General features: G+C 32.8%; 2 protein-coding genes and 1 long non-coding RNA gene across 12 annotated transcripts in view; 1 reads left to right on the plus strand and 2 right to left on the minus strand.

Moving 5' to 3' along the window:
* Positions 1 to 7404, minus strand: LOC109160972 (choline/ethanolaminephosphotransferase 1-like). Of its 4 annotated transcripts, none has more exons than XM_019309252.1 (19): positions 7299 to 7404; positions 6962 to 7127; positions 6475 to 6484; positions 6313 to 6363; positions 5357 to 5434; positions 5131 to 5206; positions 4957 to 4979; positions 4775 to 4875; positions 4009 to 4103; positions 3834 to 3902; positions 3476 to 3545; positions 3232 to 3295; positions 3090 to 3130; positions 2921 to 3005; positions 2601 to 2663; positions 2142 to 2200; positions 1986 to 2038; positions 1610 to 1682; positions 1 to 330 (listed from the first exon to the last, which is right to left on the minus strand). In XM_019309252.1, the coding sequence occupies exons 2-19, from the start codon at positions 7096 to 7098 to the stop codon at positions 309 to 311; spliced, it is 1170 nt and encodes a 389-aa protein (XP_019164797.1). In that variant the 5' UTR covers positions 7099 to 7127; positions 7299 to 7404; the 3' UTR covers positions 1 to 308. The 4 variants fall into 4 exon arrangements, with proteins under 4 accessions (XP_019164797.1, XP_019164798.1, XP_019164796.1 ...); XM_019309253.1 differs by having other exon boundaries at positions 6962 to 7137; XM_019309251.1 differs by lacking the exon at positions 7299 to 7404 and having other exon boundaries at positions 4957 to 4993; positions 5130 to 5206; positions 6962 to 7275.
* The window catches only part of LOC109160976, a 19870-nt gene continuing 8889 nt past the window's right edge, over positions 5184 to 16164 (plus strand). Inside the window, exons 1-2 of the long non-coding RNA XR_002050847.1 lie at positions 5184 to 5269; positions 11680 to 11683. This is a non-coding gene — a long non-coding RNA (uncharacterized LOC109160976). The remainder of the gene's footprint in view (positions 5270 to 11679; positions 11684 to 16164) is intronic.
* LOC109160974 (oral cancer-overexpressed protein 1 homolog) lies at positions 8563 to 10775 on the minus strand. 7 transcript variants are annotated; one of them, XM_019309259.1, is made up of 3 exons: positions 10678 to 10771; positions 10229 to 10293; positions 8563 to 9144 (listed from the first exon to the last, which is right to left on the minus strand). In XM_019309259.1, the coding sequence occupies exons 2-3, from the start codon at positions 10229 to 10231 to the stop codon at positions 8728 to 8730; spliced, it is 420 nt and encodes a 139-aa protein (XP_019164804.1). In that variant the 5' UTR covers positions 10232 to 10293; positions 10678 to 10771; the 3' UTR covers positions 8563 to 8727. The 7 variants fall into 7 exon arrangements, with proteins under 7 accessions (XP_019164804.1, XP_019164808.1, XP_019164810.1 ...); XM_019309263.1 differs by lacking the exon at positions 10229 to 10293 and adding an exon at positions 10041 to 10081 and having other exon boundaries at positions 10678 to 10770; XM_019309265.1 differs by lacking the exon at positions 10229 to 10293 and adding an exon at positions 10041 to 10084 and having other exon boundaries at positions 10678 to 10770.

Here is a 16164-nt window from a genome sequence, read left to right on the forward strand (position 1 = left end):
ACAAAACCTTCTCCAATTAGCATTTTCATAAAATCATCAATTAAAAGATAGAATCAGTACAAGGTATTCCTTTAAAATTCTTATGGAACTGCCAGTAATTAAACTAAGCTCATTACCCTATTAAAATTTTTCAATACTATATATATGTATCCAAAAGGCTTCAAAGCCCCATTTTTGTGATCCCAAGCTCCAAAGCTATGGCATTAAAAGCAATTGCAGATTCAGCATATAAAACCATACCCATACTTTAGCTCATCCACAAAACAACCTGAGCATACCCCAAAGAGATAGCGACTGAATAAATATACTCAAGCCTCCTTTCGTGTTATCCTGCCATTCAAAGAGGATGCATTAGCAAAATCTTAGTTTAACACACATCCGGGGATGAATTTCATGAGACTGGAAATTCTTCAAGTGCACTGTTCCGATAAAGTAGGCAACTGCACAACATTATTTCTCAAAACAAGCCAAAATTGGGATATAACAGTCAAATGGTTAAATCTGTTTTAGGACAATTCCGGGAGACAAGGAAACAAATGTGAATGGGAAATTACAGGGCGTTTGGTTGGAGGAAATTTAAATTCCATTCTCACCTAATTCCCACCTTATTCCTTAGTTTGGTTGGAAGGAATTGCAATTCCCTTATTTTCATGGAATTAAAATCCCATGCCCCCCCTTGGGATTTTAATTCCATGGATCTTGGGAAGAAAAAAAGATAATGATGAGACAAAATTACCCTCATCCTTTTTAACCTAAAATTATTGTCTGACAACAATGGGCATTTTGGACTTTATACTACTTATTCCCTTTCAATTCTCATGTATACCAAACATTGGAATTGAAATTCCCAGTAATTTTATTCTTGTAAACCAAACACTGGAATTTAAATTCCCACTTCATTCCCAGTAATTCATCTCCCATGGAATTGCAATTCCTTTCCCACGTAATTCCCTCCTTCCAACCAAACGCCCCGTTAAGGTTGATATGTCTAAACATTATATTATGCATAGAAGCACATGCATGGAGCAACCAATAATAATACTAATAATAATAAAATAGAGAAAATTTCAATTTTGGTCATCTGACTATAGGGGCTTTATTAATTTCAGCACTTGACTTTCAAAAGTATCAATTTAGTACCTTGACTATGCAATTTTTATCAATTTTGGTCATTCTGGTCAAATTGTCGGACAAATTTCGTCAGAAAATTTTAACAGTTAAAAGATGAATTCGTCGAAAAAGATGAATTCACCGAAAAAATACCCTCATTATTTTAACTGTTAAAATTTTTCGGCGAAATTTGACTGACAATTTGACCAGAGTGACCAAAATTGATAAAAATTGCATAGTCAAGGTACTAAATTGACACTTTTGAAAGTCAGGTGTTGAAATTAACAAAACCCCTATAGTCATATGACCAAAATTGAAATTTTCTCTAATAAAATACTCCAAAGAAAAAAAGGAGAACGAATCAAGAAGCATGCAGCACAGAATGAAAATACAATTGTTTCAAAATTTCATCAAAAACCAATAGCTCTAACGAAAACTAACAAATGTTAAATTACCAAATTTTTATTAGTTAAAGAAAGAACTAATCAAATTCACTTACCTGAAACATGAAATTCCCAGTGCTGCTGTTATCTCATGAATGACTGATGTTGCAAAATGCAAATAGAGTGACACTGAAAAACATAGAACACAATGGTGTTCGTCCACAATGTCAGGAGACAGAATAATCGTTGACACATAAATGCAAGCAGGACCAAAAGGGAAAAAAACAAAATCTAGGTGTTAGAAGTATTAGTTGGATAATATAAGTCAAATAATAAACATTAAGCCCTCAGTAATTGCAACCTTAAAATTGTACTTCAATTGTCTATTTGTTCAAAGTGTTGTTAAAGTACAATAGGAATAAATTACAGCAAACAAGAAAGCAGAGTCTACCCATGTGAAAAAGATCACGAGCACGTAAGAGAATGAAGTACCTGAGTACACACAAAATCCAAGGAGAATCCAGAACTCATCAACTAAAGGAATACTGCCAGAAATAAAAACACAAACACATTACAATAAAAGGAGTACAGGATACTCAAAAATGAATAAAATTGATATTCAAGAAGCAGGATTTGGGTTCCACTTACCCATCATTAAGTCTAGCAGTGAGTGCATTAGCTATGGCAAAAGGCAGATATAGCAAAGACTGCAACAGGAAAACGGTTCTTAAGGTTTAAGTATAAATAAGAAACTATAATACAGAAATTTCAGTGAAGAAAATTAACTCTTTTTCATTCAGTCATCAATATGCAGATGAAACAACATTTTATCCAGATAGTCAGATAGATTCAGCCTGAGCAATTAAAGCTAACAATAGTAAAATTCAATTGAACTCAGAAAAGTAATACTCAATGTCCATACCATATTGATACCAAGAATATCAATAATGAATACATTGTGGAGAATATTAAAAATGATTGGTCAGCATAAAAACAGAAATTGTCTGCTTCAAATCAGTATATATTCAGAATTATCTTTAGGTTCACAAGTCAAGTTCAGTTGCAACATGATTTACAGTAGTTCATTAACCAGAAAAGTAAAGTTACCATGCACATGCTAGTTTTCAGGCCCTTGGGTTCATCACACAAGTGAGACAGAATCATCCTTCCCTGCAGAACAATCCTCTTCAGAAACACATAATGCAGAGTACAACAAAGCATGGCATTCAATAGATACAGGAAGTAGCATAGAAAATGTATGAATCACGATAATGGGGTCTGAGTCAATCTTTACTATTTGTTGATAAAAGATCTCATTAATAGACAATTTTTTCAGTTGCCTCTTAATTCACATAAAACAAAACAATTTCAGTTCATAAAACCACAATATTCAAGCAACGAACCAAGAGCATGAACCAAAAAATTACCACAAGAAATCCAAATGCAAGCCCAGTTCCCACAATGAACAAATGTGGATAGTTCCCCATCAAACCATATGGAGAAATATATTCCCTGCATAACAGCTAAAAATAAATATTGAAGCAAAATCCTTCAAAAATTTAGTGAGTAAAGGCAATCAAAAGGCAAAAAGACTACCAGAGAAGTACTCCTCCCAACAGCACAACAAATGGATAAAGCTGTCAAAGTCATTGGAGCAATACATCTGTCAATGGCTGGAAGATATACAAAAGGGGGAGGGAAAAAATATTGTTCTTCAGTGATTTATTTACACGCATACCATGGCTAGTGCTAGTAGCATACTTCCCTTTTTGGCATTGACAACCTTGTACACATTTTGCACACTGAAAATTATAGAACCAACTTAAAGTAGCATTCATACTGGCCAATATGTAATACTACATAAAACTAACATATCAGCTTAAAATATGAACTATTTCAAATGCTTAAAACTGTTAAAGTAATGTAAGAATCAATTATTGATGGACAACTAAAATTATCCTTGCGCCATTAGAAGCACTTACTTGAATGATACTGTCGGTATAACACCGAAGACTATCATTAGAAACAGCACAGATCTAACTGTTGAGATTTCTGAAATGTAAAAATAAACAAAAAGATAAAGCAGCCCATCTATTTCAAAGCATTTATATGGTATATCCTACAGAATATGATATACAAAACAACAAAGTTCCTACAGAGTATGGAGTACAAGAATATGACAGAATGAGAGAAAAATAATACAAAAGGGAAACTGAAGTCAACAAGAAATATGAACCGCTAAGAAGGATGAACACAATATACAAATTACCATTTTCTTTAATACACTAAATGCTAGAATTTACTTTCAAACTCAAATCATTCAAGATATGCATATCTCACCATTTATAAATGGAACCCAACTAAAAACTGGCATGGACTTCCCAAACGGTTGAGCCCACCACTCGGCACCTGAAGGAAGTCTCAAGCTAATTAAATGGCAGAACTAGATGAGAACATGGGAAACAAATGCCAAACTACTGAGGTAGGAGGGTTTGATGGAGGAAAGTGAAAATACCAACTAAAGCAGTAAAGAAATGGGCAAAATATATCAGCATGAGACCCTCTGTAGGACCATTTATTGCTGGAAGAATTAGAGTGTTGGTGAAATAACTGCAAGAAGAAGGATTTAGTGTCTTCTTAACTGGGCAGAATTTAATGTTCTAGTATTCAGAGCAATATATACTGGTAATTTTATACTCAGTCCATATTTATGAAAATAATAAAAACAAAATAAAAATACACATATCCACATGCATACAGGAAAATTAAAGATACCAACAGAGGCCTCTGGAAAATTCTAATTTACAATTAGCCATAGCCAATCAGTAAACTTCGATAAAAAGGCAACAGTAATGTAAGAGAAAATTTCAATTTTGGTCATCTGACTATAAGGGCTTTGTTAATTTCAGCACTTGACTTTCAAAAGTATCAATTTAGTACCTTGACTATGCAATTTTTATCAATTCTGGTCACTCTGGTCAAATTGCCGGCCAAATTTCGCCGGAAAATTTTAATAGTTAAAAGATGAATTCGTCGAAAAAGATGAATTCACTAGAAAAAATACCCTCATTATTTTAACTGTTCAAATTTTCCGGCGAAATTTAGCCGGCAATTTGACCAGAGTGACCAAAATTGATAAAAAATGCATAGTCAAGGTACTAAATTGACACTTTTAAAAGTCAGGTGCTGAAATTAATAAAGCCCCTATAGTCATATGACCAAAATTGAAATTTTCTCAGTAATGTAATATTGTAACAAATCAAATATCAATTGAAACTCACTGTTCCCAGGTTGCACAGTAGAATGTAACAGCTGATATAAACCAGAACCAGAAAGTAGCAGGTCCACACATAGCAGTGCTGCCAAAGGCCAATGCTTCAAACTGACGAACACAAGAATATAGACTCTATAAGGCATCACATTCACCATGGAAACCATATGAAAAGTAGAAAACCATACATACCGTACATGCAAGTGCATCACATCCTGGATAGTTTGTGGAAGTAATGTCATTTATCAAAAGTGTAGTAGTCAGCACTCAAATAGTAACACAGGAAGTACACAGGAAGTACACAGAAAATAAATTTTTTTTTAAATGAATAAAATGATGATGCAGAAAATAGTGAAAGAGTATTACCATGATCAAAAAGCTCCCCTAATGGACTGGAAGAATTTGTTCGTCTAGCTTGTTTTCCATCTACAGCATCAAATGTCTGATGTGCATTTTAGTAGATTAGTAGAGTCAGAACTAGCATTTGATAAATAGGGAGGAAACTGTCTATTATTTAAAAGAACCACAATGGATAATCATGAACATGTATATATATGTTTCCATGTGAATTGTACACAGAAAATAAGTGAACCTGGTAAAGGAAGAGAAGCAAGCCATGTGCAAAATGAACCCATCTTGGAGGTGGCGAATCCAATTGAGGGGAATATATCTGGGACAAAGAACTCATAAGTTGCAAAAATAGAAAAGTAATAAAGAAATGTTTTGTTTCTAGGAAAAACATAAAATAAACTGTTTAATAGAAAAATTCCAAAAGTATATATTATTAAAATTCTATAATTCTAGCCTAGAAAACAGAGTCATAAATATATGATTGTAATTACTAGCAAAAGTAAGGAATAACTTGCTGAACCCTATGGTAGTTCCATATCTAATCCAAACCATAAAATAACGTATTCTGGACAAATGTCATTAGATTATAATGTGCATAGGAAGTACTGATTACCAAGTTTAAACCAGTGCAATACTACGATCCAAATAATGTCACAATACAAAACAATAGATTATGTATCCTACTGATGAATCAAGTATATAACACTGTAACCATGATATTGTAGTTCAATATTCAAAATAGTTTAAGACTAATATTACTCCACACACAGCAAGGGTCTGCCACAATGTGTTACTATGAGTATCCCTGTCAATAAGCCTCACCTACCTTGACTATACAGTTTTCACCCATCCATAAAAAAACAAACAATACATGAGACATTAAAATTCAAAGGACTTATGTGTTAGCCACTTCGTCCTATAAAAGTGACTTTGAACACCTGATACTCTGACCAAGAAGATATAGCCAAAATGCAGAAGACCAAAAAACACAACAATACCAGCTTACCAACAATAGCAAACAACACTAATAAATAAAGCAGATACTATATAGCTAGGGGAGAATATGTGATGTATGATTGTATGCATATTGTATATGTAGAGTATGTAGAGGGAGGTTTTATTTATTATTTTTTTTTCTTTTGCCAAGGGGGTAGTACAGGGAGAGACAGAAGAAGTGAGGGAGAGAGTCCAACTTACATATCCAAGGAAAGCAGATGTGACCAAAAACATAAATCCAGTAAGGGTAATCTGAAAAAAAAAAAAAAAAAAAAAAAAAAAAAAAAAAAAAAGGTTAATGCATCAGGTAACAATCCGCATTTATGTTGATCCAAGACAAGATTGATTATAGAGTATATTTACCATATTTGGCCTAGTTAACGTATCCAGCACATGCACAATAGATAAAAGAACAATTAGCTAACAATTTTGAGAAAAATGGCGAGAATTAGCATAAAACATCTTACAGAATTTATTAAAAGTAAATGGATATACAGTTAAAACCATTTCATATGCAAAACTTTGTATTGATTACAGTGAATACAAGTTATTCTCAAATTAGCTAATCCACTATATTTACTTTCACGGGAATTCCACACAATTAGATTCTGTTACTTCAATTCAATAATCTTCAACTAAATGCTAAGATACTCCAAGTCTACAGAACCATATACTGTCAGTTCTGAAGCAATCAAATCCATAGTTCCACTAAAAAAATAATAATAATAATAAAATAAAAAATTTTAAAAAAAAAAAAAAAAAAAAAAAAAAAAAAACAGAATTGTATGTCTAAAATGGAAAAGCAACATTACAATTTTAAAAATAAAAATAGAAACAAATATATGCTTACGGCATCCAAAGAGGGAAGAAATTAACACAGCGACTCCAGAAGGGCTGCAACACATATTTGGCTAAATAAGAGTGATCTACTCCGCTGTACTTGTATCTATGCAGCGCCGCTATTCCATGCGCCCCTATGTACCCCATCCTTTCCCTCTCGCACCTAAAAATCAATCCTACAAAAAAACTAAGGAAAATGTCAACACTTCAATCAATATTCCAAACAAAAAGAGACTAGGCATAAAACGATGCTCCTTAATTCTTTCTGAAATCAAACAGCGAGGAATCAGAAAACGGTTGCGAATATACGTACAGAATTACAGATATGAATATACATCAATTTTTACCTGTGGCCAATTCAGGAAATGAAAGAGAAAGGGGAAGAAGGAGTTTTGCAGTTTTGCGTGTGTTAAGAAGAGGAAGATGAAGACGTATTCGCTCCCGCCCGATGACTCGGTGAGGCTTCTCGACCCGTATATTTGCTCGCCGACCGTATATGCCTTTTTTTTTACAATTATTTTTAAAATAAAATGTAAATGATGTGACTGATATCAACGGTCTATCGAAATTTATCAATGATTAAGAACTCTGGTGAAAATGCATGAGGATTAATTTTATAATTACTGAAAATTTTTAAAAGTCGAGATTCATTTTATAATTATTACATTATAAAATCTTAGCATTTAATTTCTCAAAATGAAAAGTGCAGATATATTTACACTTTTTACCAGGGAAGATGTCTCACACACACACACACATATACATATTCCGCTTGAACATTAATTTCTACGCAATGTTCATTTTCTAACTAGTTTTTTTTTTGAAGCACTCGATTCTTTACAATGTAGTATCTGTTATATACTTTTCTAATATTTTTCAATCAATATCCCCACCACCAAAGTTTGATCTTGTGACGACCCATTTAGAAAGGTATGGCAATAATGGAGTCATAACACTTCATAGTAGTTGACAATTAATTGTTTAATACAACGGTAAGAAAATTTATAGGATTAATGCGTTTACTTTTTACATAAATTATAGGATCATTGTATTTACTTTTTACATAAATTATTGGTTTTTTACCAAATCATTGAATCATGGTTTACCTTAAAATGGCTACAAACATTGTGCCATAAACTATGATTTACCTTATAGACTATTGACATAAAGTGTATATATATATATATATATATATATACTTGAAACACGTGATTTTTTTTTCAATTTTTTCAGCCAAAAAAATCAATGTTCAAATGCTGAATGTCATTCAATTTTCAGAACAAGCAAGAACTAATATTCTTAAATTGATAAAGAGAGAACAAAGTAGTTCTGTTTGAGAACTATAAGAGCATCCACAATGGTTGGGAAGAATAGGGGATAATGTAAGAGTGATTAGGAGAGAGAATGTGGGAAGGGGAGGAAAAAAAAAATCAAAATCAAAAATTAAAAAACAAAAAAAACTTTAAAAAAAAAAAAAAAAAAAAAAAGAGTCAGGCGCGCCGTTCGGCGCGCTTGACGCGCCCGTGTAGGCGGGCTGCTGTGCGCGAAACGCACACAGCAGCCTCCTTTTTCTTCTTTTTCTGCATTCTCCTTGAATTTGCAGGAGAAATATTTCAACCAATAACTCCACTCCACACTTGTTATTATCCCCACCCGAGATAATTCATCTGACATTATCTCCATAATATCCACTGATGTAGATGCTCTAACTATTACATTCAACTAGAAAGACAAGCACTAAACTACAAAATGATTTAGAACCACAATATACACCCGTCAAAATCCAGTATTCTCAAAACCGGAAGCCCTAGGGTAACCCTCATACTCCAACTTCACGTTCAGTGTGGCACAGATAGCTCGGAACTTCATCCTCAAAGACTCCATGATATCAGTAACACACTCGTTTTCCGGGGTGGATATAGGGTACTTCCGCACCAATTCATCCATCTGCACCATGTTTTTCTGCACTCGAGGCGAGAAACAAGTAGGATCAAGGCGACTCGCAGAGATCCAGGCGTCGATACAGCCTCTGTAGAACCCCAATTCAAATCCGACTTCAAACCCGGTTTTGAGGCCCACCTCACGGCCTCCCTCTATGCCGGAGGCTAGACCGTCGGCGTAACCATCAGAGTATCCTTGCTTGTAATGCGTGTCCTCTAGATTCAGAGATGAGTCGAAGATATCTTCTTCCATTGTGAAGAGAGACAAGCTATATGAAGAAAAAGACAACAAAGAAAACACAAACTTAGAATTGTATGGATGTAGCCATAATTTTTGTTGCCTCAGGTTTTCCATCCTTGATAACCTAACCCTTAGAATTGTATGGATGTAGCCTTAATTTTTGTTGCCTCAGGTTTTCCATCCTTGATAACCTAACCCTTAGAATTGTATGGATGTAGCCTTAATTTTTGTTGCCTCAGGTTTTCCATCCTTGATAACCTAACCAAGTTCTTGCTCAAGATAATGGAATATCTGGTTTTCCATCCTTGATAACCTAACCAAGTTCTTGCTCAAGATAATGGAATATCTTTTTTTTTTTTGAATGTTAGTGACTCTATTACATACTTTCTCAACCTAATGAAACACACAGAGTCAACAACGCCTCCACTGAGGCTCGATCTCATAACCTCCCAAATGGAAGAGGTCACTACATGCCATCTGAGCACAAGGTGTTTGGCAGATAATGGAATATCTAAAAAAACATTATTGAAAATCAAAAGTAATTATGTTTCCTTTTCTAATGATGGTTTAAAATAGTATGACACTCATCATCTGGCCACACATACATATAAAGTAACTTTTTGATTCAAGAATAGAGGTTAGAATTTATAGAGGACAAGTACACAAGCATAAAATGATCACTTTGTGAACAGGAATACATTTAACATTTTAGATATTAACAAATAAGAATCATAGTTTAGATGTTACATAAAATTTCACAAACAATATCTGAAGCTTAGTGTTAATATAAATTTTAATGGTGCAATTTAAAGGATCCACAATCATAAGAAGGAGGAAGGCAATATCAAATATTCTACCACAATTACAAGAAGCAAGAAGATTAAATTTAAAAAAAAACAAAAAAAAATCTAAACAGAGACCATACAGAAGCATAGGTACACTCTGCAGTCTGCTATACATATGAATATATGATGATATAACTCATATAAGTCATAATCAAATTATACAAGTATAATAACTTCTCTGGTTGGAGAGCAACATAGTGGCACCAAATGGGGGTAAACTCAATTTCCTTTTTGCAAAAAAAACAACTAACCATACTGTGTATGTCTGAACTCTGAATCTTTGAGGTAGGCCAAACAATTACCTCTTCCAGCAATCCTGGAGAGATATATATTTCTAAAGCTGAGGAGATTGTGAGGCCAGGGGTAAGGAGCAGTACTCTATTTGTTAACAAATGGAAATGTCTTTGCGCTCAAAAGGTTCCATCATATTCCATCTTGGAGATGAAGGCATACAATTTCTTCATGCGCAGTAAAGCGAATCCTACAATATTTATTTATTACTCATTCATCTAATCTTAATCATGGATGGTTTGGCACAAGCTTAAACAAAACTCCAACACCTATTCTAGCCTCATTGGTCTGATTTGGTCGCTGGTCGAGTACAGGTAATAGAGATTATATTATCTCAGAGAATGTGACATAAACCCTAAGTTTTCAAGCAAGGGTGTGATAGAGAAGAGCTGCGAGGGATAGAGATTACCTCAGAGAAGGGAGAGCTGCGAGGAGAGCTACGAGGAGAGCATCTGGTTGCGAGGAGAGAACTGCGCAGAAGATCTAACAAGGGCAAATGAGAAGGGCAAATAATTTTTTTTTAATTATTTTATTTAAAATTATTTATAATAAATAATATTTTAAATTTTTAATAAATAAAAACATTTGTTTTAAAAAATAAAATAAGGAGGACACGTTTCAACACCGTATCGATTTAACCTGATAAACAAGTTAAATTGGACTTAATTGAACAAATTTACTGTTTAGGGAACTTGAATGGAGCTTTTTGCACTTAGAGGACTCAATTGCACTATCCAATCGACATAGGGAGACAATTTGACACTTTTTCCTTAATTTTATTATGGAATAAGGTTCAAATTGGCCACTGAACGTAACCTGAAAATGCAATTAGGCCACTGAACACTCCAAAAATGTGCAATTTCACCTGATAGCAGGTTACCTTCAATTTTAGCAGGTTATCTGCTTACGTGGCAGCTGAGTTGGCATTTTTAATAAATTTTAATAATAACTTTTTATTAAATTTTTTTTTTTAAAAAATAAAAACGACTTTATTTTATTTTTTATTTAATTTTTTTCAATTTTTTATAAAATTTATTATTAAAATTAATTATTAAAAAATTATTTAAAAATTATTAAAAATGCAAACTAAACTGCCACGTAAGCAGGTAACCTGCTAAAATTGATGGTAACCTGCTATCCGGTAAAATTGCATACGTTTGGAGAGTTCAGTGGCCTAATTACACATTTTTTGAGTGTTCAATGGCCTAATTGCACTTTTTTTTTTTTCGTTCAGTGGCCTAATTGCATTTTCAGGTTACATTCAGTGGCCAATTTGAACCTTATTCCTTTTATTATTAATTGCATACACTTAGGACAAATGAAAAGTGTTTAAAAGAATATATCACCTAGTAATAAGAGGTTTCTAACTTTGATTGTGTTATGCCTTTGTTGCAATCATGGTCCAGATAAGTTGTGTGGACCATATTTTGTCTACTGTAAATAATGTACACTCAGTACAAAAATAATGTACATTTAGTATATTAAAAATGTACTTTTTGTTATGAACCATGATCCAAACAATAATTTGCCTTGATGTTGCCTTATTCTTATGTAACTTGATTTGATTGTTAAATTGGTTTAGTGATGGTAAATTATTCTTACTTGATTTTTCATTCTTCTAAAAGGTTGCCCCAACCCTAAGGGCTACTTGATTTTTCATACATATACATTTGTTTGATCACCTAGAATTACATTAATTATAATTAATAGATATAATCACTTAGGATAAATCTGCACCAAATTTTTATAACCTAATTTACTGAATAACTAATCATAAATTATGTGAATTTATCCCATGCAAGTTTAGTTATTATGAATTGTGTTAATTTCTTAATAGACCGTATTGGTTTTTTAATATCGTCATGCTCGTAGGTTTATGAATCATTTAGCTTGTGTGCATTTATCCCATGCAAGTTTAGTTATTATGAATTGTGTTAATTTCTTAATAGACCGTATTGGTTTTTTAATATCGTCATGCTCGTAGGTTTATGAATCATTTAGCTTGTGTGCTAGTTAGAGCTATTGGTTCTCAACTTGGTCCAGGGACTTAGTTTTTGACCCATCCTATTTGTATTTCTGAATTATTCATTCCAATTTAATAAATTAAACTTCCTTTTTGCTATCAAAAAACAAAAAATCATAAATTTTTTAGTGTTAAACACTTAAACTAAACTAATCGCAAAAAGAGTTAAGTTCATAATGTAATTTCGTAGTAAACTATACCTTTTTTTGAATAGTATAACTAAGTCCAAATCTTTTTTGCGAAAATATTTTTTGAAAGTCATTTTTCGAGTTTGTAAACGCACCCCAAGTCTAAATCTTATGTCATATATTCTCATTGAACACTTTAAAAAAAATAGAGGAAAATACTCTTTTTAGTAAATTCCCTAATTATATATGTAATTAGTCATTTTGGTTTCACATTTTTAGAGATCACAACTATCGATTCTAACTTTGGAAAAATGTTGCAGTTTTGATCATCAATGGATGGAATCTTTTAATACTTTAAGCTTTTGCATTCTATATAAGTATTTGAGTATTTTCATTTTTTTTTTTTCTTTTGGGTAGACATGTTTCAAAGAGTTATTTTTTATGGACTAAAATTATAATATTTTTGTAAATTGAGTGTGACACCTGTAACTTTTGAAAATACAGGATTAAAATGAGGAGTTAATTTCAGCAATGGTCTTCCGACTATATCGATTTTTCACAATTGGTCCCCGACTTTTAATTTGGACAATTTAGGTCCCTTGACTTTTGAATTCTTTCCGATGTTGGTCCTTCCATTAAATGAAGGTTAAGTGGATGTTAAATGAAGGGGCAAAGTAATCTTTTTGGTGTTTTTAATTTAAATGCACGGGAAGAATAAAAACCATGTGTAGTTTTAAAACTGAATGCAATCCCACTTCTGCCAACTATTATGTGTCTTCCCTCCATTTTAAAACTGAATGCAATCCCTGGTCGCCTTTTCTCATAACCTCACTCTTTTCTGGATAAGCTGGTATGTCTCTCATATATGTATGTATTTACATATGTATGTGTATGTGTGTATGTATATCACTGCATTCTTTGAGACACTAAAGTTACGTTGCAGTTCTTTTACACACAACACACCCGTTTTTACCTCTAAAACTACAAATGGACAATGTGATATGAAGATATATAGAAGTTAGAAACTATAAGAGAAAACAATGTATCCATCTGCGTAAGTTTCTGTGTTAGAGTGAGTTTTATTGGAGGTGCTTGTGTACAATCTGATAGTAATTTGCAATGTTAAAAAATGTATATATTTGATCTAAATTCTTAATGTTTTATGTGGTGACTTACATGACACTGTATTGTATGTTTATTGAGAATTAGATTCACACTCTGTATTTATGGAACTTTCTCGCTTCATTGGTGGTGGAACCCCTGATCTCAACTTGGCCAATTTTCTTCACATGATCACAACCATGGCAGAATCAGGTTCAACTGAGGAGCAGATTGAATTCTTCATTATAAATAGCCAGAAAATGTCGAGACTTCCTGAAGGAGAAATTGTTTGGTCCCTTTCAGATAGCGCGTTTTCAATGGAAAATGAGGAGGCAGTGATGACTAGCTTTGAACCCGGAGCAACTAATGAACCAAATCTAGTCAAATTCAAGAAGAAACCAAGGATAAATTCTAATTGGCCACCTGCAGACTGGAAAACTGCAACTGGCTTTCATTCTCCTCGTGCATTTAAATTAAAAACACCGAAAAGACTACTTTACCCCTTCATTTAACATCCACTTAACCTTCATTTAACAGAAGGACCAACATTGAAAAGAATTCGAAAGTCAATGGACCTAAATTGTCCAAATTAAAAGTCGAGAATTAATTGTGGAAAATCAATATAGTCGGAGGACGTTTGCTGGAATTATTGACTAATAATGACATATAATCAGAATAAAAAAATTGTGATTTTATTGATCTCTTTATAAATTAATCAAACAAAATTATATTATATTATATTACATTGAATTGAACCCAACAGGGTAGCTCAAGTGGCAAATGAGCTCTCTTTGTGGGGAAGAATTTTGGGATAACCCGGGTTTGATTCCTACAAGTGATGATTTCCTTTGGGCCAGCTTCTGTGCCTCTCGGAGCGAATCGAGTGAACCTGGACTGTTAAACGGACAGAGAAAAAATATTTATATTGAACCAGATTTTGTGTAAAAGATTAGATATTGGCCCATCATACAGTGAGCATCTTACTCAGAAGAATGACCACTCAAAATCTCCAAAGGCCACTTATCTTCACCCATCAATGCAATCAATCTTACTTTTTGTCTTCCTTTCAAATGCCTTCATTGTTAATATTATCATTATTCTTTTCTCTTTTGTTTTTTTTTTTTTTTTCAAAAGGAAATGTCCCCATATGATAGGCCAGGGGCTTCTTTAATCTTTATAAACTATTCCAAAGATATGATTATGGATTTATAAATGGTTCCCCTAATGAGGGATATTTTGAGCAAATATCATTTTCTATAGCAACGCAGGAACCTAGGAAATGTTTTGGTTCCTCAATGATTATGACACCGTAACCCAGTAGGGTAGCTTAAGTGGCAAATGAGCTCTCTTTGTGAGGGAGAATTTCGGGATAACTCGGGTTCAATTCCTACAAGTGATGATTCTCTTTGGGCCAGTTTCTGTGCCTCTTGGAGCTAACTGGGTGGACTTGTTCCGTTAAACGGACAGAGAAAGACCCAGATCAAAAAAAAAATGATAATTATGACACCGTCAAATTTAAATTTCAGATAAGACAATTTTTTTTATGATGTCATATGCAATGACCATTAATAAGGGCCGAAGACAAATATTATCACATGTTGAATTGTTACTGAAGAAACCATTTTTTTGTACATGGTCAATTATACGTTGCAGCTTCTCGAATTAGCTAGCAATCCAAAACGATTAAAAATATTAATATGTAGTCACTCGGATAGAGTTAGTACTTCAACTACTAACTTGTTTAGTAAGAAGTTTTTAATAATTTGTAATTTATATTATTTTTTTTAATCTAAATTCTCGAATAAACTATATAATAACCTCTAAAATTAAATTAGGTCTTTCAAAATAAACTTAAAATAATATACAAATGTTTCTTATTATCATAACATAACAATAATCTTTACAATATTTAGTCCATGCAACGCACATATATCATACTAATTAATCATTAAGGAACTCAAGATGTAAATAAGAGTGAAACCTTTCTTTCAATGAATTTCTTCACCCTCTAAACCTATATATTTTATAGAATTTATGTTTGGACTTAAATAGTTCTGAATTACTAATTTATTGATTAAAGAGTAATTTCAAAGGTTTTTTTATTTTTTTTATTTTTTTTATTTTTTTTTGGGTACATTTGATTGCAAAATGAAACAAAATTGTAGTCAAAGTGCGAAATTAGACACCACCATTATTTTGTGGCAAATTATTTTGTGGACCGGATCCACTTGCAAGGTGGACCCGAGTCCAAATGTTCACAATTTGTATACTGCGAACACACAATGTTAATATATATGTAATTGATTACCTTGTTCTGTATTCACAAGTTTCTTTAAATGCTGCAGTTACACAATATTAACATATTAGGATTTGGTGACCCTGTATTGTATTCATAAATTTTCTTCTACAGATGTTATGTGTTTTGACTTAGAAACACAATTAATATTTTAAAAGTTCACAATTTCAATACTAAAATACACAATTTATAAGAACCAGGGTCCACCTTGTAAGATGGACCTTGGCCCATGGTATAACAACTCCATTAGGTTGATGTCAAAATTAAGCAAACTTATTAGTCAAACTACTAAATTGGGAATTAACTTCTTAAGAAAAGGAAATCAATTTTTGTTATTAATCTTTCTTT

This window comes from Ipomoea nil, unplaced genomic scaffold (genome assembly GCF_001879475.1).
Source record: "Ipomoea nil cultivar Tokyo-kokei standard unplaced genomic scaffold, Asagao_1.1 scaffold2921, whole genome shotgun sequence".
Classification (NCBI taxonomy): domain Eukaryota; kingdom Viridiplantae; phylum Streptophyta; class Magnoliopsida; order Solanales; family Convolvulaceae; genus Ipomoea; species Ipomoea nil.

Excerpts from the sequence above, each read along its gene's own strand:
- LOC109160972 (XM_019309251.1), bottom strand. The coding sequence starts at position 7,098 with ATGGGGTACATAGGGGCGCATGGAATAGCGGCGCTGCATAGATACAAG. Across the intron at positions 2,201-2,600 it reads TGAAAACTAGCATGTGCATG|TCTTTGCTATATCTGCCTTT; the intron begins GTAACTTTACTT and ends TTCCTGTTGCAG. Across the intron at positions 2,039-2,141 it reads ACTGCTAGACTTAATGATGG|TATTCCTTTAGTTGATGAGT; the intron begins GTAAGTGGAACC and ends TATTTCTGGCAG.